At 30.9% G+C, this 26,358-nt stretch overlaps 1 protein-coding gene across 9 annotated transcripts in view; it reads left to right on the plus strand.

The window, feature by feature from the left end:
* The first annotated feature begins 446 nt into the window (after nt 1–446).
* Nucleotides 447–26,358, plus strand: part of LOC119687571 (nesprin-1) — a 138,257-nt gene continuing 112,345 nt past the window's right edge. For 3 of the 9 annotated variants that reach the window (XM_038101925.1, XM_038101926.1, XM_038101929.1), the window contains exons 1-2: nt 447–602; nt 5,156–6,051. In XM_038101925.1, the coding sequence (XP_037957853.1) occupies nt 5,256–6,051 (796 nt within the window). In that variant the 5' untranslated portion in view covers nt 447–602; nt 5,156–5,255. Of the gene's footprint in view, nt 603–5,155; nt 6,052–17,789; nt 20,522–26,358 lie in introns of those variants that run through there. The other 6 variants (XM_038101922.1, XM_038101923.1, XM_038101928.1 and 3 more) reach the window with 5 other exon arrangements.

Consider the following 26,358-nt stretch of genomic DNA (forward strand, 5'->3'; position numbering starts at 1 on the left):
AATAGATCTTATAGGCCATGGTACACAATTTTCTCATTTGATATAAATCAATATTAATCTATTAAATATATTAGAACAATGTATCTAATAGGATAAGATAAATCTATATCTTATACAAGTATCTTTAATTAGATGCATGTGTGTATATATATTTTAATGGGTTAAATAGTATAAAGTGCAGATGGACTTGCATGAACTTCCTTATTAACATTGAAATGACAAATGCCAACTCAAAATGTACTTGCATGCTAATGTGTGCGCTTGTTTGACAAGATGGAAAAATGTGTCGGACATCTTTTGAGGTAAAAAGAAAACACTTTTCCTTTAGACATTTCGGTTTTGATCGGACCGTATCGGTTGGGCGCCCGATTGGTAGTGTTTAATTTATGTTTGGTATGAAAATCTGCGCTGCTCTTCTGAGTTCTTTCAGTTTGTGTTTCGTTCTCGTCGTGTGTGTTGTTTTCGATTTCTTCTTACTGCACGGAGAAGATTCGTTGTTCCCTGAAAATCTTATGAATTCTTTTTGAAACACGCGCTTCATATAACATACATCAGAATCAGTTCGCACACACTTTGCATACAAAAATCGGCAAAAGCGTAAAGTAATTTTCCGCATTGATAGTGCACTTCTGTGAAAATCGATCGAATCGGGAAAACAATTGACATGAACATGTTTTGATAGATCTCGTAGAAGAATGCGTAGAACAACGCATACGATATCTCTCAAAATTACATAATGGATCTATAATTCAGAAACTTTTTCAAAAATATGTGAAACACGTTTTCTGTGTGGGATTCTGCAATTTATGTTAGCGATGAAATCACAAAAAATGGACTTGTGTGAAAATTGTTAATTTTTCTTAATTAAAATCTGTTTTCATTGAAAGAAAAAGAAAAAAAAAAAGAAAAAGAGAAAAATATTAAAACAAAAGAAAGGAAAGAAAGGAAAGAAAGGAAAGAAAGGAAAATTCACCGCAAATGAAAAGCCAAAAATAAAGAATCTTTTAAGTTTAACGAACTGAGTTCATTTCTATTTTTGAAATCGAAAAGCGATTCGTTAGCAATACGACGAATTGGCCACAAATCGCGGTGTCGTGGTGTCGTGGTATATAGACACAGAAGCGAATCCACGACTCGAAGTGCTTCAACGAAGATATTGGACGCACTTAGATAAATTCAATTAAGAGATGTATATGAAAACAAATAAATGCTGTTAATAGCGAAAGTCGAGTGGGGAGATACGCTTCTTCTCGACTTCTCGACTTCTCTCCTGCGTTCGTTTGCTTGTTCGCTTGTTCGTTCGTTCCTTCTTTCAGAACGAACAAGAGTTTGTGTTGCGTTGCTTGGGCTCACGCAGTTGTTGTTGTTGTGGAAAGTTTTGCATTCGCATAAATTTTGCACATCCTATTAGTCGTCCGAACGAACAGTTGCCACGATTTCTAATTTTAGATCGGTGTGTAGATTATTAAATCTCTTGATGTGTACGTGTGATGGCCATAGACGTATGAGCATGTACGTCTGTGCATGCTCGACCAAATTCAACTCAATTGCAATTATTTCGATGTTATTTGTTGTGCGTTAAAATTCCAGTTCGAATGGTTTTATTTTTGGATTTTCGGTATCTATTTTTGAAAGGCGATTTCCGATATTATGTGTTTTGCTTAAGTAAATTGTATATTAAACGCAAATAACATGAAATAAATTTATTAGAATAATTTCTTGCCAAATAAAATATTCTTGGGTAAATACTTTTCATATGAATTGCTCCATTTTCTAAGATATTATAGTCTGAGACTATAAAATATTGACTTTAAAAAAAACATTATTTTTATATGACTCAAAATTAATGTATATATACGAGTATTAATGTATGCATTGGTTAATGTATTTGTAAAGTTGAAGGAATTCAATATTAAATTTACTTCAAATATAATAAAAATATTTATTGCACACGCAATACCGATACACATATATATATATAACATATATATATATATATATATATATATATATATATATATATATAAATATATGTAATAGTCTTTGATGATCAATCTATATATTAAATTTCTGAACCCTTATGATTGATTTATAATTGGATTAATATATATGTATATTCATAATTGGTGGGTCATACTTTGGTAATGGGCAGAGTAATGTCGGTACTAGTCATGTAGCTAGTATATTAATAATCTTTTTAAACCATATTCCAAGCATAACTTGACTAATATTGTTGTTCCATGTACAGTGCTTCGATATGCACAAGTTATATATTAATTGCTCTTCTCCAGGTTCTTCATGAATACTGTTGTTGTTGTAGGCAGCCGGGTTTACTTAAAAAATAGAACACGTTAAACTCGTTAACTTTACAAGAGATATTTGGGATATAGATAAAATGGTTATTACAAAAATAAAGCAACAGGGAAATGACTGCGTTGTAAGTCCTATTGAAGAACAAAAACAAATAAGAAAGTATTACTTTTTAACAATGTTCTTGAACATCTATTTAATCCGAGTGACCTATTAAACTACTCTATAAGAGTTGATGGGTTAACCATTCAAATTTTTAAAGCAATTAAAGGAGTTCTGTAAGGGAACATATTGTAGCTAGATTTATTTAAGTAATTTAATTTATTTAAGTAAGCGTATTTAATCAATTTTTCATTTGAGAACTTCTTTCATTTGAGATCTCTTTCAGTTTTTAAAAAATGTAGAGTGATGAGTAGAAAACTTGGTTCTTGTAAGTGACCCATACTTTAATATTCTTTCATATAGATACAATCACTGAAAGTATTTCTATATTAAGATAGCAATACTTACTAAAAGTCTACAACTGATCGTAAAATTTCTTTAACTATTTTCATATTTTTTACTAAGTGACTTAATTATGTTGCATATGGACTTAACCCATAATCTCAAATCTGACCGTGGTTATTAATGTGTGACTATCGTATACTTGACCGTAGTGTTATATTACGATTAGTAGTTTGAAGTACATAAATATACAATTCTCTTGATCCTGAGTAGTAAAATTTCTAATAATATTATTATTCCTTTTAAGATATTATTAAAGTGTGTTCAATTGATTGTAATACGACATTAAGTACAAACTCTTTTATTAATTAGTATTTCATATGTATGTAATATATATATATAGATATTATATATATATTCAGTTTATAGATTCTAAGTAATAAATTTATAGAAATGATCTATTTCGAGTATTGCCAAATACCATTATTAGTTTATGAATTAATTTAATTATGATTTAATTAATTCTATTATTATTAGTTGTCCATTATTAATTAGTATTTTCTATATACGAAATATATATATATATATATATATATACATATTTAGTTTATAGTTCCCAAGTAATAAATTTATAGAAATGATCTACTTTATAATCGGTCATGTTAGGACTATGGAGATCGATTTCATCCTTAATATATAGAATAAATTGATTGTTTTCTGGAAATGCACTCTCTATAATATATATACACATTATATAAGTAGGGATAGAGAAATTGTGATTTACATATATGAAAAAAAAATACACTAAATAATGTTAATAATGCAATTTGTTAATAATACAAAACAAAAATCGTCTTATGTTTTGAGAACATCTGTTTCTTTTTAACACTAATTATAATTCAGAAAGGTAAAATAGCCATTTATAAAACAGTTTCATCTCCATTGAGAAGTATTTTTTCGAAATGGTTCTCCACATAAAAATCTATATCCTATATCTATATTCCACTATTCCACAGCATAGTTGTTGGGACTACGCCAACTGTTTGAAATAATTGTGATATATCAAAGGAAACTGAAATAGATACGTATTCGACTCCGTTCCCATTCACTATTATTTTACTCTATTTTATCCTAAATCTCATTATATACTTGCCATTAAGAAAATATTCCGAATGTGTTTTTTGCTTGCTGGGGCCCTCAGCTCTGGATGGATGGGCTTTAGGACGTGCTAGAACAACAACAAGCAAAATAAAGATATTAATTTTTTAAATCTTTTTCAAGAATGGGGCATAAGTTTCTTTTTTTAATAATGAAAAAAAAAAATGTGATAGAAAAATTCATAAAAATAAAAAATGTGAAATTTGCAAGAATTTATTATCTTTGCATTTGGCAAACATTTATTTGACTTATATATTATGTCTCTTATTCATTCAAATAATGTTACCGTTCCACTCGTAATTGAGGTATTTGTTTTGAATGAGTATAGGGTGTAGAGTATGATCCAGTCAATCGACATCAACCACTCACATTTTCGACTATGCGATCATTATAATACCAATATTTATATCTGTGCCTTCTTATTTTATCTCATTTTTGACAGATTTTAATCCCATAAAACACGCAGAAGAAAAAAGAATTATGTCAGAGATGAAATATATTAGGGAAATGTTTTAATTTGCAGAGACAAGTGTTTTCTGTGTATTAAGCATTTTGAACGCATTTCGAATCTGAACACGACGATCGTTGATGGAAAATGAAAGAAAATGAGATGTCGTCAGCACCACTTTTAACAATTCTGAGCAATGAAGAAAATTCATTGTTTTAACCGATTTCCGTTTGTTGGCCTGACGAGTTAGTTGTTGTTTGTGTTCTTCTCGTTTCTAGGTCAAATCGATTATTCTTACTTTTGACACTTGGGCTTCGGTAATACATATACGTGTTATGTGTTACGTGTTACGTACCAATTTTCCACATTCACGGACACTACACGCATTTCGATTTCTAATAAATCCAAGTTTGTTATCACTTCCCTGTTACCCTCTTACACCTGGTACGATAAATTAAATGTTTTATGCGAAAATATCTATAATATTCGCTCTATTATACATCATACACAATTTAATATATATATCATACTATATATATTTATATATACATATATGTGAATATGTATACTTGTATATATATTATTCCTAAAATTTATTATTCGTCATGAAAAATTTTCACCATGAACTTTCTTTCTGTGTAAGCGTAAGAATTGAGTGAAAATCGCTTTCATAAAAATTAAAGAAATTCATTTCGTTAGAAGAATCGGGCAGAAAACGTGTTCCTTGTGGTAGAATAATCAGAAACGGTGGTGAAGTTGTGTTATTGTGAAATCTTGTTAACATTTTTTTTTTAGAATTTGAATTAAATCTGGAACAAAATCACAATTCAATTCACAAAATTGCGTAATAAAAATTTGAAGTCACCATTTCTTGTGTTCAGATTGTTGAAGAGTGATGTCCGGGCAACAGCCGCCTCCCTATGGGCGTGGATGGAATCCTCGTGCCCAAAATCCAGCCTCTCCATCGCCATCATCATTTTTATATCGGCCACCCTCGCCAGCGATGCAGTCACCGGCACCGATTATAAGTCCAACACCGTTTGGTCATGCAATGTCACCAGGTCCGCGTGGTATACGGAGCACACGCAACACCGCTAATATGCCGCATCCACGTCCACAATGGCCACAGCCACCATCGTATATAGCAGGAAATCAGTCACCAACTCCATATCAACCACCAAATTTTCAACCTAATTTCTATTCTGTAAATAATCCTAATCATCAAATACCGATGCAGACGCAGCCACAGATGCCGCCGCCAAAAAGTCTGCAAATGCCTGCCGCTTACAACACTGCTTCAAACGGACCTAGACCATTCAGACCATTGCCAACAATGCAGCATCAGAATTCGGTGGGTGGCCCGACAAGCTCCTTCCAATTGTCACCAACACCATCGCCAGTAGTTTGCCAAACACCAAATAGTTCAGAGTTTATGTACAGCAATCGTCAAACTCCTTTATCTCATCTTTACGAAACACAACAACAGCAATACCCAAAAAAACAACACCAACAACAAAATCAATACGACTATGTCGGTGTACCACTGGAGCCTCCTCAGCCTAAATCGTACGTTATTTATGATGATGAAGAGGAATTCGGTCCATCGACAGCAGAAATTATAGCGAACCAGTCGCAAGACTATATAGATGAGAAACTGGCGGAATACCAAATGACAATTCTACAATTGCAAGGTGAGTCCAAATTTTTAACATTTTTAACATTTTTAAATTATTAAAATCATGAAAATTTAACGATTATGAATTGCTTATTTATTTATTATCTTTTATCAATATATTATATTATGGAGTAACGGTAATGAGTTTTAAAAATAAATTTGGCATCTTGTTGACATTTATTTTAGAGATATTGGAAAATATCGCTTTACGAAAACTTTAGGTCTAGAATGAAGATTGTCAACTTATTTTATGAAAGAATAAAAAAAATTAGTTTATTGAAAAAGTACATAATCTTCATTTCAGATATGGGGTTGCCATAAAGGGGTCTAATTTTCCAATATCGTATAAAATAAAATTCTGCAAGACTCCAAGTTAACGCAATAATTTTAGATACAAAGTATATTAATAATTTATACTATTTGATTAATTCTCTTGAATACAATCTCTTCTCATGATAAAATACACTCAATAACCATTTGAGTTTTCTTAATCAGATCATTCAATTCCAAATAGTTTTCTCATATTTCAGTTACTCTTAACAAATATCTTTTAATGGACCCTCATCTTTTGAATAAAAATAAAGCTATCTTATCAGAGAAACTTTGACATTTATATTGCCATTATCCTATAACAAAATTCTCTATGTGATAATATATTCTATCGAATAAAGATTAAATCGTACAATTTCATATAGTTGTCTTTTATTCTCGCGATATTCTTAACAAATATCGCATATTATCATATCTTAAAAATTTTCCTTCATAGTTTTACTATATTATCTTTAACCTTAACTGTCTTTCAAAGAGCAACATCTTTCGAACATAAATTAAATCATCCATTGGCATTAGCCATTCGTCTCATATTCTCAGTCTTCAGCCCTATCTCTTGACGCAGCCAAATTAAATTATCTTATTAGGCGAAGCCATAGATTGTATATTGACATTATCATGAAAAACAATTTTTTTTCATAATAATATATCTCCGATAAAGTTTACACCAATATCTTTGAAAAAAAGTCTTTTCTTTAATAGAACATAAGGCGTCCTATTTCGTTGTCTTTTTCATCATATTCTTCTAATCTGTAAACATGATTCACTTTGTGATGAAGCATTTCATTTGGTAAAGTTATTTTTTATATTTCAAACAACTTTTAAGGATTAAACATTTTTTAATCTATTAAAGACTAAAGATTTTGATCATAGATAAAAAATTCTTTAATCTATCAGAGAGTAAATATTTATACTCAAAATTTCTATTCTTTGCCATTCCCTAGTTTTTAAAACTTTTGATTTACTAAGGAAATTTTAATTATATCAAATCTTAAATAAGCACTAATGATTTTATAGTGCATTAGGAACATAAATCCGGTGCGATCTTCCTGAAATTATTTACATTTATTCCTATGACTCTCCAGCTACTGATACGTATTAGGTCTAAATCCTCTTACCCTCCGTGGATTAATCGTCTGATTTTGCATATTTCTATAATTTTTCTTTCTTATTTACTTTGATGTTGGTGTTTATTTTTGCATTCTTATATTGACACACATTATATATAAATCGGAAAGTATCTCCGTTGATTCTTTTCTTCGTTAGGTGTCCTCTTTTAAGCTTTTCTAAAATTTCATTTTTTTTTCTGCAGACATACTTTTATTGGCACGCACTATCTTTGAATTATTTAATCCTCCATCGATTTTTTTGGAAGAGAATAGTTCGTTTGTTTCTTAGTTGACACCTGCTGTACACATCTGCAAGTCTGCGTTCGAAATTCTTTTTGTTTCTCTTATGTTATCTAGGTATTTTAATTACATATTCCAGTTGGCGTATTCGTTCTCTCGTTCTCTCTTGTGTTTTGTATATATTAGTAGTTTCTTGAAGTGCTCCTTAATATAAATTATTATTGTTACGATCATCCGGTTTATTGTGCCCCTACTGGGTTTAGAGTAGGTCTCTAGGCCCTGTTGTGTCTATAAAAAGTAGTAGTAAAACCGACTTTATAGAGTTTTATTGCCTCTTGCTTCGAAATGTAGTTACGGCTTTGAGTACTCTGAGTTTAGGCATTTTACAAGAATATATATATACATATACATATTCTGCTACTTTGAGTACGCTTAGTTCAGATATTTCACCAGAATGTATACACGCATAAACATATTCGGGTAAAATTTTGTCTATGACAAATACACCAAGAAATCATAAAATAATGCTCAGTTAATTAATGTAAAATTTATCCATTTATATATGTGAAAGGGTTAATGATCTGTAAAGTCGTACGTTAATTAATCAGAATATAGATAAGTAAATCTTCTAGCTCTGATATATATAATGGATTTTAGATAATTGGTGAAACCTGGGCGGTGTGTTGTATTATCGAATTGTGTTAACTTGCTCTACCTGAGTCAAGATGTTTGGTATACCCCACATAATAAAAATAATAATTATAATCGGAAATTTTTTGGAAACTATAGATGTTGTACGTTTATAACTACTGCATCAAACACCCATGGGGATCCATATTAAAAAGCATTAAAGATATATCTATTAGAGTCCATAAAATATAGTAGAAAACGTATATGTGCTTATCAGTTTTTCTAATAATAACAATAAAATTTTTTACATACCAGAGACAGGTCTGATAGATGAGGTCTGATAGCAATCATTTCGTGATAGCAATAGATTTCATAAATTAAAAAAGCGATCATGCAACTATACGATATTTTATTTATCTGCTGACGTCATTTTTGGGACCGCAAGCCAAAAATCTGATAAATGTGTGTAAGAAGTGATTAAATGCAAATTAATTTTTATTTTTATCTAAATCGCTTGCATAGTAGATAAATTGTTTTTAATTGATGGCACAAGTTAATTCTTAATTTTAGTTTAATTAAAGTTCGGTTAACCTTAGTTTTCGTTGGTGAAAATCATTTTGCACACACCGAAAGCTGAAAGTGAGGTGATTTATTGCATTCGACCGTGATTTTTGTTGTGAATAATTTGTTGTCAATTGATCTGAAAATAGAAAATGCAATGAGATCATTTTCAAATATATTAACAAATACCGAACCGTTTCTACATTACGTATTCTTTTTATTAGATAAACAATGAGCAAATCATTAAAAAATAATTTGCTTTTTATAGATTTATTATCTTATTTTTCTGTTTACTTGTTTCTAAATATATCCTTTGTTAATCAAAATCAAAATCAAAATCAAAAAAAAAAAAAAAAAAAAAATTAATCCTTAGTACTTTTTATGCAAATAATACTTTTAATTTAAATAAATTAACTTTTAATATATTTAAAATTATTTGTGTTAAATAATTCAAATTTATTAAATATGAGGCTTGGATGCCATCAATGTCATTTAAATTTAAATGAAATTCTGTAGGTGAAAAATTACTTATGGTGAGTTAATGAATTTCACCTAATTTCTAATTTTCAATAAATTTGGCGACAATATTTAATTTATTCATTTTGAAGATCAAGTTTTTTATTATTTTCAAAGTTAAACTCATAATGTGTCAAGGAATTATGAACAATATATTTTTCTAATACATTCTATGTCAAGTATATATACTTCAATTATTTTTAAATTAAATATATTTAAATAAAAAGGGATTAAATAAATTAAATTAAGTGTAAAAAAAATTATAATTTGTTGGTTAGTGTTTTAAAAATGTTTTGTATACATTTTTTTGTAAAGTACTTTTTTTTTGTTTTTTTTTTTGCGGAGAGGACGTTTAAAAAGGCTAACGTATCGTCACTATGTTGTCACACGGACTAAAAACAATCCTCCTCATGTACCAGACCGTTTCTATCCTGGAACTTTAACGGGAATACTTCAGGATGGACCCTATCCTATGTTGGTTGTTTGTTTTTTCTTCGTTAGCTTGCGTCCAGGCCTCGCTTAGGTTTATTTGTTTTTATCTTTTTTAAAATTGTTTATTTTCTAAATCATACTTTTTCTGTTTAAATATGATCGTAACAAATCGGTCTATGGCGGACCAGTTTTCTTCAGATAGCTTCATTTTTTAAGATAAAATTTCCGATGTTTATTTCACCGACTATTGTTTCAAATGATATTCTTGCGGTGTTCTATCTGTTGCATTTGAAGATGGTATGCTCAGCTTTGTCTTCGCCTGCATCTCCGTATATGCATTTCGGATCTTTCGCTTTGCCAATGCGAAAAGGTATTTTTGAAAATATCCATGACCAGAAAGGTTATGGTAATACATTTTTTTGTAAAGTACATATAGTTAATATAGTTAATCATATAGCTCTTTTAAAAATTACAATATATCTGGATTTAATTATCTGTATATAATATTATACTGCGTTTCCACTTGTCTTATTCAGACAGTTTTGATCATTAAGGCCGACAATGCCGATTTATTTATGTTATTATAAATAAATTAACTGATTTAAGGTGAAAAGTCAAAGATAAATTTCCTAGAAGGGAAATTACTAAAATGTAAAATACTTGTCATATGTTTTATACATAAGAGAAATTTAAACAAATAAGATGTTTTACAAGCATAAACCAGCTTATGCCCATGAAAACGGCGAAATATTAATTTAATTAATATAAGTAGTTTTATCTGCAATAGAAACATGATATACAATCTAATATGATGTTTAGTAGCAATAGAACTGTCCTATCTTCATCGTGAAATAGACAGTGAACTAGCAATTTTTATTGGCGTTATTTAATTTAGGTACTTGATTATATTCAAAAAGTATGGTAAAGTGGTGAGGTATGAGTTTCTTTTATTGATGGGACTAAATCATGTTGTACAAATCACAGGTACCAAAACCGATTTGGTTTAGAACTTTTTTTAGAATGCCTTTAAAATTCAATGTTAGTAGTATTCTACATAACATTAAATGCTTTATTTGGTTTAACAGTCTTTCTAGATCTACGTTTAGCCAGTTTTCTGACTCTTATACGTACGAGCCAAACTGATTGATTCTACTATATTCCATTACTTTATAAATGTATCATATTCATTATATAAATGTACAAATGTTTCAGACCCCAGTTTAAGATACTTACAACGCTTAATTTTAGGTAAAATTAGAATATATACAATAGATGCTTTAATAATTTGTAACGTCTAGTGAAAGAACCACAAAGAAATCTAATTCTATACTTTAGCTAAGTTTTAAAAGCCGATTATTAAATTTAGTCTTATAATATTGGATGTAAATTTGAGATTAATTTATAATAATATCTCTTGAATAATTATTTTAGTAAAGATTTTTTTCTTATTTTTATTGTTGTTTATTTTCTTAAGTCGAGCATTATTAGCATTAGGCCTAACCCCCCTAGGGGATCTGACCCAAAAAAAAAATTAAAAACTATAACCATCTATAACCTTATTTAAATTCATAAATCTTCAATCCTGCTAATGTAAGATCAAGTTTAGGTAAATACGTAAGGTGTGTTAAGTTAGCTAAGACCAATCAACCTGTACCCTAGATTATAAGGAAGCCCGGTACAGAGTTCGCTGGAGCAAGTAAGCATTAAAAGTAAAACATTTTAATGAACAAATATATTGATAATAATTAGTAATAAGGGATATCGCAGTATTTGAATATAAGTAGTAGATTACAAATGAAATTTTATTTGAATTTAAAATATTTTTAATATTAAAATAAAAACTAAAGTGGAGTGTTATTGCTAGACGATCACTGCACTTTTTAAGTATTTTTAGAAAAATATATATTATATGCTTTATATATATTATAGTGAACTATTGAGTACCCATTGCATATATACGTATATATTGTGAAAAGAATATTTTACGTTTAGTAAGTTGTTTATAGGACAGGGAAGGGGATATCGAATAGAGTATAACAGAATAGCGAGGTAACAATTACCGATGATCTATTTATATGGATGAACGAAACTCTGTTTTTGAAATAATTAAGTAAAATTTTGCATAAATAGTTTCTGTGGATCCCGCCAAATCAAGTCAATAATTAATTTAAATTGGTGGACTCTTACTGGTACTATCTGAAGAGTATATTTTATCAAATAAAAAAAATTAAGTATAAAATATATTTGAATATGTGTTATGGACTAGTATGTATGAAGAGTATTACAGTTTCGACAAAGCTTCTTAGTCTTATGACAAATTTTAACCATAGCTATCCAATTACCACTATATCGTATGTTTATTAAATATTTGGCTGTCTTGATTCAAATAAACTTTTCGAAAGAATTGTTATTTTTAATTATGGGCCGTCATCTGTCATCTGTCTGTAGACGTAGTCCTAATGCATTCTCTAATGGGCTGCGTTCGGTCTGCGATTATTTCATAATTTGTGTGTCTTTCTCTGATTATTTGACTTATTTGTCTTATTTAATGCCATGACTATTTACGTTTTAGCAAGTGCAAGAAAATAAAATAAAAATAAAAATAAAACTAAAATCGCTTAGATTAGATAAAATATTTTAATTGTTTACTCTTTATTAAAATAATGTTTATCAATCTTTTTATTTTCACTTTCCAAGTGGAGAGAGCACCGCCGCCAGAGCACATACTCGTATTCGTCGAGTATTATTTTCAAGAATTCCTTGTAAGAGTTTTAGTTGTGGTCTTATGAATGTATTTGTGAGTGTATGTGTGTTGGCCAAGAATCGCTGGCGACATTCTAAAATGGATCTATGTTTCTATTTTATAAAATTGAATGCATTCTGATTTTAAATGGTTCTAACAGCTGCTGTCAGTGAATTGTCTAAATATACCACGGCAGAGCTGTCTCAAAGGTTAATAATAGGCAAGAGAGGTTGCAGGCACTCTTAACGTATAAAGAGGGGTTTAACATGATCTGTTTATATTTTGCTAAGAGTACCATATTTATTTATTTATTATTTATTATTTAAAAAGAAATAATTTTTTTACAAGCAAATTCATAAAAAAAAAATTGAAATAAAATTAAATAAAAATAAAAAGACCACAATGAGTCTTAGCTTATGGTTCCATTGGGCAAGGTCAGTGCATGTAGCCCAGTAGGTCAAAATATTGTGTATATTGTTAAGCAATTGGTCGAGCCCTTCAATGTAATTGCTCTACACACACATATGCATGACATCATTTATTCACTAGTTGATTCCCGTAAATACTAGTACGTGCGATATGGTATGTATACATTTTTTTGAACAATGAGAAATATGTACTAAATTTGATTAGAACAAATTATTTTTGTATTTAGTGAAGTTTAATTCTGGCTCGACTCAAATACTAAGAGTCTATTTCACAGTCGTAACTGAAGTCTCAAAATTAACAAAAATATAAATTAAGTTAGGAAAATTGATGACTTCAGCATGACTGAAGTCAGTATGGAGGCTTTAGTTACGACTGTGAAGTATAACTTAAGCTTTCTAAGCCCTATCTGTTTACGGGCACAGACTTTAATTTCTGCAGCAAAATTAATCGTAATTTAACTTTGTTAATAATTAATTAGTTAATAAATTGGTTAAAAAAATTTAATTCTATTCTTAAATTCTTAATTTGGTCTCTCTTTAGCTCGATATGAGAGCAATTTTTCAATTTTCCAAAGTCAAACAAGTTGTATGATTTGTAGAACCTTGTTAAATAAGCTTTCCTTTAGTACTTCCCTTTTCATACACCCATATCTATAGGTGTGGAAATAGAAATTAAATTGTTAAATAAGCTTTTTTTTTTGTACATTCCTTTTCACGCATCCATATCTATAGGTGTGGAAATAGAAAATCGGTTTAGTAAGGTGCTGAATAGGGAAGTAATATACATTCTTTCAGGAAAAATGGGAATGTTTTTTCTATAAAATGCTTTGGAAAAAGCTCAAAAGGACTTCCATAGCAATTGTCATTTATTTTTTTCTTCAACTCAAAGTATTTAATACGAATTTTGCCATTTACATCTCAAGAATTTAGTGCCTTCATTTTTATGTATCCAACATCGGGGTCTTCGTCTTCTTCAAAGCTAGTTTAACATATGAACTTCTTCATTTAACTAAGGTTTTTAGTTAGGAACCCATCTTTCACACATAGTAATAAATAGTTACAAAAGTTTAGCTGAATGTCGTTTAAATATCTTTAAACATTTTTGCTTGCCAATCGCTCAAATCAGTTCATGTGTATTATGTGTCATCTAAAGTCTGTGATGTCCAAATGTAATGTCAAGCACAGAAAAAGTATACTGATATAGGTGGTCTTGATCACGTCTCTGTCTAGAAAGGGATGAAGCTTTTTTACATATACTATATACCTATACAGTTTTGTTTTAATCTAGAAGGAAATTCCTTAGGAAAGAGCTGTTAACTCTATTGGTGATCAAGAAATTAGTAACCAGTATCAATCCTATGTTTACTATATTTGCTAAATCAAGGGTCGATTATAAAGGCGTTACACAATCTAAGCAGCTTACCTAGGATTAACAAAAAAAATGCTGTATAGTTTTTTTTACTTCGAATAGAACATGTTTTAATTGACTATCTTCTTTTAACTATTTTTGGTTTGACTTGAATGAGAGCTAGAATAAAATAATGGACTCAGTCACTGACTTCAACGATTTTAAGTAAGTAGTAGATCCTATGTGGTACCACTGTGCAGCGAATTTTTGCGCTGATCTCCACTTTCCTGTCCATTGTAAGGCAAAACTCTTTTTTTGTTCTTATTTCCTTTATAATTACAATGTTATTAAATTACAAATGTTATTACAATGTAAATTTAATTAATTATCGCTTCTATCGAAGTAAAGGGCGGTACAAATTCGATGTGCAGGCAGCCTCAATATTAAATGGAACAGGTGGATTTAAATGTCTGGGCGTACCATTTGCAGACGTGATATATATTTGTGTTGAATCCATGTTTGCTAGGAAATGAAATTGGGAGGATGTTTCCGTTTCTTGCGTAGAAAGAAATCTGATCCGGTCACTTTACCAATACGACGCGAAGTATAGCTTCCGCCACTGATATATCCCACTAAACACCGAGCTAGTATATTTAGTGGTTGGTTTGTTAACGAAGTTTCCTTCTCCGACCTGTGTAGTTATTTCCCTCCTGCCACCCATATCAGGGAGGCTCTTCCCTAATCGTTTCCTGGGGACGCAACCTCTAGGGATCTCAGGCTTCCACCGAGGGAAGACAAAACTTTGCACAACTCAATCTCCGTTTAACCTTTGTTTAAGCAACAGAAATTTGTTGCATGATAAATTCATGTTGTTTCATTTATTGCATGAGAGGAAGTTCAAGTTAAAAAAGAAACTGACTTATCGATTGCAATCGAAATTTCCAGGCTTGAACTTCCTTTCTTTCATTTCTGTTTCAACTATTCTTGTACTGCAAATAAACTGTATGTAGGTTTGCATGTAAAACTGTGCAACAAATCAAAGTTGCCTCATAAACGGCAATTTCAAACGAACTATATAAGAACCACAAAGTAATATCCTGTGGGGTTTTATTCTGCGTGGGACCTTACTCAATGCACTGTAAAGTTTTTTCCACAGTGAGTTGGAATGTGTATTATTAGAGCACCTACTGACCATATTCTTGCTGTAAAGTAGGTTCGGAAGTGTGTGTTTTGCTTGAAGCTAAAAATATATGCGCCCACATTTACGAATCACTAAGGCGTTTAGTCGATTCTTTCTGATAAGTGTGTCCAAAGCAGTATTTCATAGTGAAAATAGGGCATATGGGTAATGTCCACCTAAATGTGTGCCATGGTATTTTAATGTATGTATGTATATGGGCAGGTAGTATCGTGTAGCCATTGAAAACAATATATGATTTTAATGAGTTTCAGAGCATAACTTACTATTGAACATTAAATAATTTTTTGGACATTTATTTTTATTTTGAACACAAAAATTCATTTCTTGCGTGTGCTATCCTTCCTTGGCTCTGATTGCGCTCCTGCTCACATACACTTTTAAGACATTTTCGGTTGGACGTTAAGGTCTAATTTTAAACAATTGCTCTTTCGTTACCTGTTATTTTGCTTTCTCTCTTCACAGTTTGTCGCTTCTGTTGGAAACCGTACAGAGTAAGGGTTTATCGCTATTCTGTTACGACATTTCCCAATTAGAATTTCCGAAATGAATTTTTAGTGTAAGCCATTATTCTTCTAAGAAACAAAATGTTAATAATTTCATGATGGGCGTACAATAAATTCTTTTAGAACTGTAAAGTTCGGTCTTAACTCTTCAATATCTTGTCACTAATTTTTCTTAATTAAATTTTGTGTTTATGGCGCTAAACATTTTTTTTTTTGCATTACTTGTTTGAATTTTTCAAGGTCTGCTTGAAATTCATGTATTTTATTAAATTATAAATATATTAGTATAAACACATGAATTAGTTTTGCGTAAATCTAAATAAATATTCACATGCTTATGTGTATGCAAGTGTGCTTGTGTGTGTGAGTGTGCGTATCACAAGTGTAGAGTGCTAATATCTAAAATGTTTTATTTACTTTGCCATTTATATCGCTATTACTTAATTCTTATTGTGTACTTTAATCTGACCTACCTCATATCAAATGGTCAACGAATGAAAAACATAATTTGTAAACTTCAAAGTCTCATTTACTTCTATCAAGAGAATTACAATATCACAAGAAACAAAAAAAAGAATTAAGAAAAAAATGTATTGAATTGCCGGAAGATATATATATATATATATATATAAATTTGTTACTTTCAAATCTTTTTAACTCTTGCTTTTCATAACGACGACAATAGTTAATAAACTTTGCTCTTAACCCTCCACAACCACAATCGCAGCAACACCACAAAACACAAGTCATCAGACACCAGCCATAAGACAGAAGATAATGATTTCTTACTATTCATAAAAAATCTTATTAGACTTTTAGTTATTACAACTCCACACACGCATTCACATTTTGAGCATCAGATGCTCTCTTTTTGCGAATCAATGTCAGCTGATAAACTAATTCAAAAATAAAAAATAAAAAAAACACAATTTGGTAACTGCCAACCTCTAATTTGACGTACCCATTAGCAAATAACAGAAATAACAGAAAAAGGAAAAAACAAAGCAAAATAACTGCCGCAATGCTGTTTCGGTATTTCGCTGCTATGCTGCTACACTGCCATGCTGCCACACAGCAGCGTTGCTGCGTTACCTATGCTTTTACCATTATTTAACGTCTGCATAGGTATTTGTATTGCTGTGTTTTGTTTCTCATTACTCTGTGCTTGCAATATTCTCTCTCTCTCTTTAAAGTTTTTTTTTTTAACAGCGTAGACTCTATTGCGTAAAATTTAATTCAAGCTTTGGGCTGGTGTCGTACTCTTCGTTTAGTGTAAAATTAGTCGTCAAGTTGAATTGTTGTTGATGTTAAACGAATATTTTTGTATTTGGTTCAAGTCGAACCGGCTTTTTGCTAACTGCTGGATTGGACCCTAGTGTGGAACTGACTCAAGAATTTGTGAAAAAATTCCTATTCGTATTGAATAACAAATTTATGAATTAAAGTGTTTTTATGTTTAATATTTGTGTATATTTATGTTGCTGGACAAGCTGAAAAAAGAGAATAGTAAAAAAAGCAACAAATAATTTATGGTAACATGAAAAAAATATGTAAACAAATGAAATAAAAGGCAATAATAATGATTTAATTGTGAACAAGCAATGAAAATAGTGAAGAATTATGCCCACAAACCTAAACGAGGTTAAATAAAAGAGTTAAAAAGTGTTTTTTTTGTGTTATTTGTACTTTGTTAAATTTGTGTATTGTTTTTTTTTTTGTTTTTCTCTTAATACGTTTCTAAAAGAATCGAACGTTGTTGTTTCTATTGCCACTGTTTAAATTGTAAATAAATTTGTTGTTGTTGTAAATTGTGGCACATCGTGCGTACAGACAAGGAAGGCACACTCAACAATCGCTGTTGGGCTTTAGGCTTTACGTATTGCATTTGGAGCGTATTCCCGTTACAAGACTCGCTCTCGAGTGTTGCGGTGGTGCTTTTGTATTGTGACGTCGTCGTCGTTCAAACGGACGATAAACGTTGTTGTTTTTGGTTGATAAAATTTGAAAGAAGGAGAGGCAAATCCTTATTGCATGTCATTGTTGTTGCTGTGACTATTGTTGTTGTTGTTTGCGTGCATGGGAAAAATCAATTATTTCTGTTAACACTTCGAAAAGAAAATTGTGGACTCGTTGTGCACTATTAGGTTGACCTAATATTTTCGATGCGTAGTATTGTTACTAAAGCGACCGAAACAGTAAACATAGCGCCCAATTCAATGCCATGGATAGGGATGCAGATAAAAATAAGGACCCGCCGGCAACACCGGTGGCCGATTCTACAACACCACCAACACCTGCCGTTCGCACACGTCGCGTAAATCGAACAGCTGTTTCTGTGACAACTGACAGCAGCACTAATACCAACACCAACAACAACAACAGTAGTGCTGTTGCTGATGTTAGTGGTGGTGATAAAATTGGTGATAATGTAGAAATTAATACCGAAAATTTAGATATAAATGTTGAAATAGATCCAAATTTAACCGGGCACTCGCATGCCACCCATACCCAAACTGTCACTCGGACCTACACAAAGACCATTACGAAATCGATTGCACATAGTACCAGTTCTGAAACGGAGTATATATGGGAGGGTGATTTAATAAAGAGTGCATCGAATACCCCGGAAAAACTCATGAACATAGATGAACAAACGGCTGCTTTCAAAGGTGCTTGGAGTGCTGACAACAGTGATGATATAAATCGTACTTCTGCACAATCAACTATATCGTTTCGTCAAGGTAATGTGGAACCGATGTCAGATGATGCTGATGGTAGAGATTACGAAATTGATATGCATGAAATTGAGAAACGTTTACGTAGAGAACGACAACGAGGTCTTGCAGAAAGTGAAGTTTCTAAATTGGCTTTTCAGCAGGTACGACTACGTGCCATACCACAAATTTCCCCTAAGCGTGCTGAAATACACGAAGAAATACACAGTGATAGTCCTTTCAATGTGAAACTCAAATCAACTGGTAAGCATGCCGTAGATGTTGAGAATGAAAGCGTCACCATTGGTAAATCTCCACCGCAAAGTCCATTTAATGTGACATTACGTACCACTCGACGCACTAAAGTGAATTCACCTGAAAGCGAAGAACATTCCAGTCCATTCAATGTTACATTGCGTACCACAACCCGTTCAGGTTTTTCCGATAAATTATTAAAACTTGAACCGAAACTTGCAACTGTTCAGTTTTTGGATTCCGAGAAAACTGTGCGTGAAGTGCAAACTGCAGACGGTGTGCGTACTATAGTTACCTCATCAATGACTAGTGATGGCAGCTCGCATGAGGAAAAAATTTTCCGCCACGGTGAGGGTTATATTTCACCACGTTGTTCGCCACAACGAGAAACTTTTGATACTAGCTTCTATTCACCTAGTTTTAGTGAGGCGCGTACTAGGTTCGAATACGAGGGTTCTGTGCCACGTTCGTTAAGTCGTTCCAGTGGACGTTCTAGTGCAACACCACCACGCAGTATAGATATGACTGCTGGAGGACGGAAAATTCTTATAAAACTTGAAAATGAAATGGATACAAGCGAGTCGCATGAAATGCTAGATGAAACTGACACGGTAAGGGGACGTATAAAGCACTTTGAACAAACACCTGATGGGAAAAGCACGAACACTTTTGTTGCGATAGAAACGCCTAGCAGTGTTGACATTACAGTTGGTAGCAACCCCCGTCGTTGGCATTACTATGAACAATTACAAAAAGAACAACAAATGGATAGCGTGGAATGTCGTAGTGAAAATGCGGTTATGGAAACAAAACAACAGCAACCACAGCCCACAAATCAACAACAACAACAACACCAACAACAGAAAAACGAAGCACCATGGCAAAAGGTTAAGTCAGGCAAAACAACTACGAATATAGTACCAACAGAAGGATTTGGTAGTGGTGTTTTGACATGCCAGCCGCAAGGTTCTCCGGCGGAAAAGTCCAATTTAATTGTCAATCCAAATAGATATATTACAAAAACAACAACAACAACTATTCGGAATACAAATATCAAAGAAAATGTCTGTGAAGATTTCATTAGAGCAGATAAAGTAATTGATATAGAAACCGGTGCCGTAAAAAGACCAACCGATATAGATCTAAACGTTGTAAGTAAACAAATTGATACCGGGCGCGAGCCTCAAATAAGTCGTGACGAAACTAGTATAAAAAGTAGTACGGTTTACGTGCCATTAATACATGAAACACAGAAGATAGCTAGCACTGTTCTGAGCCCAAGTAGGGACAGTAGCACATCTTCGACACCGACAACAAGCAGTTCTACTACAGGTGCTATCAGTAAGAGTTGTAACAGTCAACACACTTTACAACAAAGCACCCACAACCAATACGAGGAATTCCAATCCACAATGGCAGCCATAAATTTTGGACGCAGCAACTCTCACTACGATACACATATAAGGGAGAAGAGAGGTAAATATTTAAAAACAATATAAAATTAAAAATGATCTAAAAATGGTTTGGATTTGCACAAACATAAACATTCATTTAATTCGACAATGACAATTGATTAACACATATTCACTACTCACTGGCAATTGGGATGACACTTGTCTAACTGTCTGACTGTCTGGTGGCAAGAAATCAATACGATTCGTCTTAGCACCACAAACCAAACCAAACCAAACCAATTTTAATTGATCAAAAATGACATCACCTAAGAATAAAACTAGCAATAAAATAAATAAAACATATACATATGTATTTATTATATATAGTTATTATATATATATATATATATTATATATATACAATGAAATAGTAAAAAAAAGTGAAATTAATGTCGTGATGGTGAGTTGAGATAACAAATATTTTAGCAAAATTCTGTGTTGCGTAGAATGTATTTAGAATTTGAATTTGAATTAAATTAAATTCAATGAGCTCAAGTAGTACGAAATTTACATAAAATCACCGAACAAACAGCACAATTAAATAGTGCTTGTAATTTGAGATGGGCCTTACTGTATGCCTTACCGTATAGTACTCTCCAAAGCAGACGCTGACATCATTCAGAAAAAAATTCGGTTTACAATGCGTTCGTCTATAGTTACTGAGTTTTGTTCACTTGGGGCTGACAAGGGCAATATCTAAATATTTCATATTTCATATAGTGAAATGAAGTAAGCATCCATACAATCTTAAATCAAAACCCACACTAACTTAGCTTGCTATATTTTCATATAATAGATCACTTACCGCTAGATACTCCATTAAGCGATTTAGAATAATATATAATTCATAGATTATATTTATGAAGTCATAGCTATATTTTATTATAATAATAAGCATGTTGTTAGAGGGGGAGGGAGTGAGTAACTCTGTTTGTATTGCTACCTAAAATTAAATACAGGTTACTATACTTTTATATAATATATCTCTTTCTGCTAGACACTTCATTAATCAATTTAGATTGATACATTATTCATAGAATATAATTTTTTACATTCGCTATAGAATGTTCAAAGTCAATTTAAGAAATCTTATCAACATTAACTGAAGGCAGTTTCTTTTGTATGATGTAGCGTCTGAAGATTCTATATATTCTCTACTCTTTCACTAACATTTATAGTACATATCATTAAATTTTCCAAATACATATATATAGAGAAATTTAATTAAGAACTCGATGGTTTTGGTGATATACATGTGGAAATTATATCTATATCTCATTATAATGAGTAAAAATTGGTTTTATGATATCGTTCTATTTTGTTGTATTTCTTGAACTATAACTGAAGTTGCACATACTTTTATTATAAAAAAAAACTTTACACCCTTCTCTCTTAAAACTACTTTAGATTAATGTTATGTTATTTAACAAGCGTATTTGTTATATCTCTTGAGTTTTATATATTGTATGTCCCTTTTAAAAACAAATTTTTTCTTCTTAATATTACTATACTCATAATTGCTTGCAATAACTCTCCTCTTAATCTATAACTTTATATCTCTGTATTATTAAAAAAAATGCTTTTCCTAACCAATTATTATCTAACCAAAAGTTTTTACTCTGAATTTTATATTATCTGTGTAGATTTATTGAAAATTATCTATTTATTCTATTTCTTGTACCATCAGTTGAAAGTTAAGCTATACAATATAAATTCTTTACTTTTTCCCCAGCTAATACAAATTCATAAATTATACCCGATTTTTCTACCCTGTTAAGTGCTTTCTTGTCCTACCCTGTTAAGTCAATATGTTTTATATATCTCTTAGGCAATAGCTTGAGGTTTATAACTGTGTGTTACAATAAAAATGTTTCTTCTTCATGGTTTTCAATAGTATGTATTACTATCTAGTTGATGCTTGGGCTTTATATGGTATATATTTTATCATTCTGCTACTATCATGGTTTGATTATGTTAACTTCTTTGTTTTTATAATTGTTAATATATCAATATATGTGTCTACATAATCTTTCTAATACATGCTTATACAATTGTTCCCAAGTTTTGTAATCTTATACTACTACAAGGATTTTCGAAGTGACTCTTGCTCAAATTATTGTAATTTGTTATTTGTTTTAATCCAAATCTTTTAGGAAATATATTCAGTACTTAACGATCGTAAATGTGACTTCTTCTAGAACCTGTAACTTTTATTTGCCCTAATTATGGTCTATACTTCGCTAGTCTATATTAGCTACGCTGTGATTAGTGATGCGGTATAGGATAGATTTTTGGAGTGCCATCTAGATAGTTGCATTCATATATAAAAGTTGTTCTCTGTATTAATATTGACATTAAAATAATAGAAATCTTTAACTAAAGGAACTTTTAAATCTTGATATAGAGACTTTGTTGACGGTTCCTAATATAGTCTATAGTAGCTAATACAATAAATAGTTGTTAATGAAGGCTCAACCCGGCCCACTTTCTTCTTGAATATCTTAGGTAAGCTATATCTCCTGGGATGCTTATAATGTGAAGAAAATGTCTGTGACATTTGCATAGCATTCACTTAGACTGCTTAAAAGTCAACAATTTTTTATAACAAATTTTAAAAAAAAAGTGTAAACAGTTTGTCAAGTAAATGTTTGCAGAGCGCATTTGTTGCCTTTACGTTATATCTTTTGGGTTTATTTTCGTTTTTAATAAAATTTGTTTTTTATACTGTAGTCATAAAGCAAACATTTTTTTAATTATCTTCAAATTAATTTTTGAATAATAAAATTTTTACATAAAAATTTCTCTCATCCAGCACACACACATTTAGTTATGGTAATTGCATTGTATATTAGATAGAACACTATATATAATCTATTAAAGTTCGTATTTAGAACTTATATGCATAAAAAAACATAAAAATATTATTGACCTTTCGGGCTTCTCTTATTTAGATTGACGGTTATAATAAACTATTTGAATTTTTCTAAGAAATTCTCCATTTTATCTCAGTTTTGCTTGAAATATTTCAAAACTATAAAATTTTTATTATTTAATAATTCGTGTTTGAAATGCTTTTTACGTTGAAAGCAAAGTGAATTATTTTTAAAAATTCTAAACTAAAGTATCTGAAATTTCTGTTTTCTAAGAATTTAGAGCATTTTTGCTTAACAGACTCCGCATACTAAAATGGTATTTCCGGTGAAGGTATCTGAAACACTACTTTATAATGCTGTTTTAATGAAATCGTTTAAATAATTAAGTTCGGGCTGAAGAATTTAAAGATTTTTTAAGTAAAAATTCTTATTTTTGTTTCAAAAGTAATTCTAATCATGCAAATGTTGTCAATTTTTTTATACCACCTTTTTTCATTATCTGGTTAAAGCCATCATTAGTCGCTGTTGACTTTTGGAGTGTCATCTTGGAATATTGACGCTGCTTTAACAATTCAACACTACCCGAAATTTGACAATTATCACAGTCTCTTAAAAATTTTTTATCAAAATTTGAAGACATGATTATGCTATTTTATGCTAAACTCAATATTCTAGTTTATAAAGTCACAGTTTAACAGTTTAGTTCCAACAGTGATCTAGTATTACGTTCCACTCATTTCCAATTGAAAGATCATTAATCTTTCAATTGGAAATTGAATTTTTCAATATTGACGACAAAGCGACAACTACCACTATTGTCTCAAGCTACACCAAGAACACAAGTAGCAGTTTATGTAAAATAAAATATAAATGACATCCTTTTTTTTTTCTTTCTCGATAAGATACAATTTCTGCTTGCTGTGTATCACGAAGTTATAGAGGTTTCACGATAGGTTGCAATTGCAATAATGTCTGGAGATAATTAATAAACATTGAGTTACTTACTTGTCGCTAACATATTAATTGGTGCTGTCTTATTGCTAGGTACCACAATCCTACAAAGGTTTAACGAAAGGTGACAATGACGGCAATCTCTTTGAGTCACACCCGACTTCGTTGATCAAATATATTTCACCACTCTTTCAAAGTAGTTTATATAAAAAAATGTATATAAATGGAATATTTCTTTTTAGTTATGAATTGCTAATCTTTTAAGGTCTTCATTTTTAGCCTATTATTCTATAACATCAATAAATAAATAATTATTCCTTATGTTATTATCAAAAATTGCTATTAATTTAACAATAGACATCAGATATGTTAGGAAGAAATTAAAAATGTGTAAGAACATTACTATTTTTAAATAAATTAAAATATTTTATAGAGCCATTATGAGACACCTTCCACAGACAGCAGACCTGACACAACACCCCAAAGGTAAAAATTCCAGACATTTGGTGTACGAACAACACTCCATTTGAAAGAAAGGTACATAGGATAGGATAGGATAGGATAGGATAGGATAGGATAGGATAGGAACAACTAAAACTATTCCATATGTGCCAACTTTTTTTATTGTTATTATGGAAGTGCATATTGCTGACAACATCTCTGTCACCCCTGTCTTACGACTGAAAAATGATTTCTAAAATATAAAATTAATTATGCTAATGACTTCAATTATTGATTTATACATTATTCAGTATTGAACAACTTAGAAAATTTTCGGTTCTGGCTACGTTATAGGTATAGATATTAATAGTTCAGAGATTGTCTTCAGAAAGTAATGAAAAATTCTTTAATCTGTATTTTTGTATGAATTATACATTAAAGTGTTCATTGGGTACTTATTATATTTCCAAAGCAGGTCTGATTTGCACAATAAATAACTTTAACTTTTGAATAGGCTTATTCTATTACCTGTAATTTACAGCACAATTGTACGATCCCACGTTTTTAAGTTCAACTCACTCTTAGTAACTGAAGTTATTAATCCAGTTAGTATTATGCTCATTTGCTATATAATATTGTGCTCATTTTCTTAAATAAATTTAGAAAGAATCAGTTGGAGAAGTTTAGAAATAGCAATCAATTTAATGCAATTCTTCACAAGATAGTCAAGCCATTAGAATTAACTTTGAAGACGCTGATATGGCCCCGAATTGTTAATGTTTATCATAGTTACTGTATTACTTATCATAAAGAAAACATTCTGTTTGTAGCATTTAATTAATTAAGAAAGGATCAGTTAGTGAAACGAATAAACAACAAACTCTGAAGGGTCTCTCTGAAACTCTGAAGGGTCTCTTGTTATAACAACTGTAGTTACTATTATATTTTCATAACGAAAACATTCTGCTTATAATATTAAATAAATTTAGAAAGGACGATTGAATTAAATGAGTTACCAATGAAATGAGATTTCATTGGTAACAGAATATGTTCCTGTGATCAGAATATAATCACTGTAGTAATGTACGTACTTTTTATGTTCCATAATCCAGAGATAAAGCTAAAAATTGAGATAAAAGCAATAACGAATAATTTTATTTCGTCTTGTATGAAGTTATTTTCGACTGTTAAAGTTAATAGATAATTTAAGGAATATCTCACTTGCTTATTCTTTCCAATCTTAAGTTTCTGTAAAAAGCTTGTCTGCGGTTATTTTGCTTTGGGGTCAGCTATTGCGGCGCAGTTTTATGTAGGCGATGGAATATTCTTCCTTTTTTTTTGTGGTACTCTGAAAATGGAATTAAATTTAAAAATCCTACACACGAAACTACATTTAAATAATCAACTAAAATGTTTGGTGTAATTTGTTGCTGTAGAGACACTCCCTATTTTGGCAGTGGAATTGAGTAATTTTGAATAGAGTTGTACATGAACGAATAACAAGGTATAAAGCAGAAATTGCGGTGAAGAGGAGAACTGAATTGAATACATTAACGATTTTTATGTATATTTTCGAAGTTCGGTATGTGAAAAA

The sequence above is a fragment of the Teleopsis dalmanni genome, chromosome X (genome assembly GCF_002237135.1).
Source record: "Teleopsis dalmanni isolate 2A chromosome X, ASM223713v2, whole genome shotgun sequence".
Lineage (NCBI taxonomy): Eukaryota > Metazoa > Arthropoda > Insecta > Diptera > Diopsidae > Teleopsis > Teleopsis dalmanni.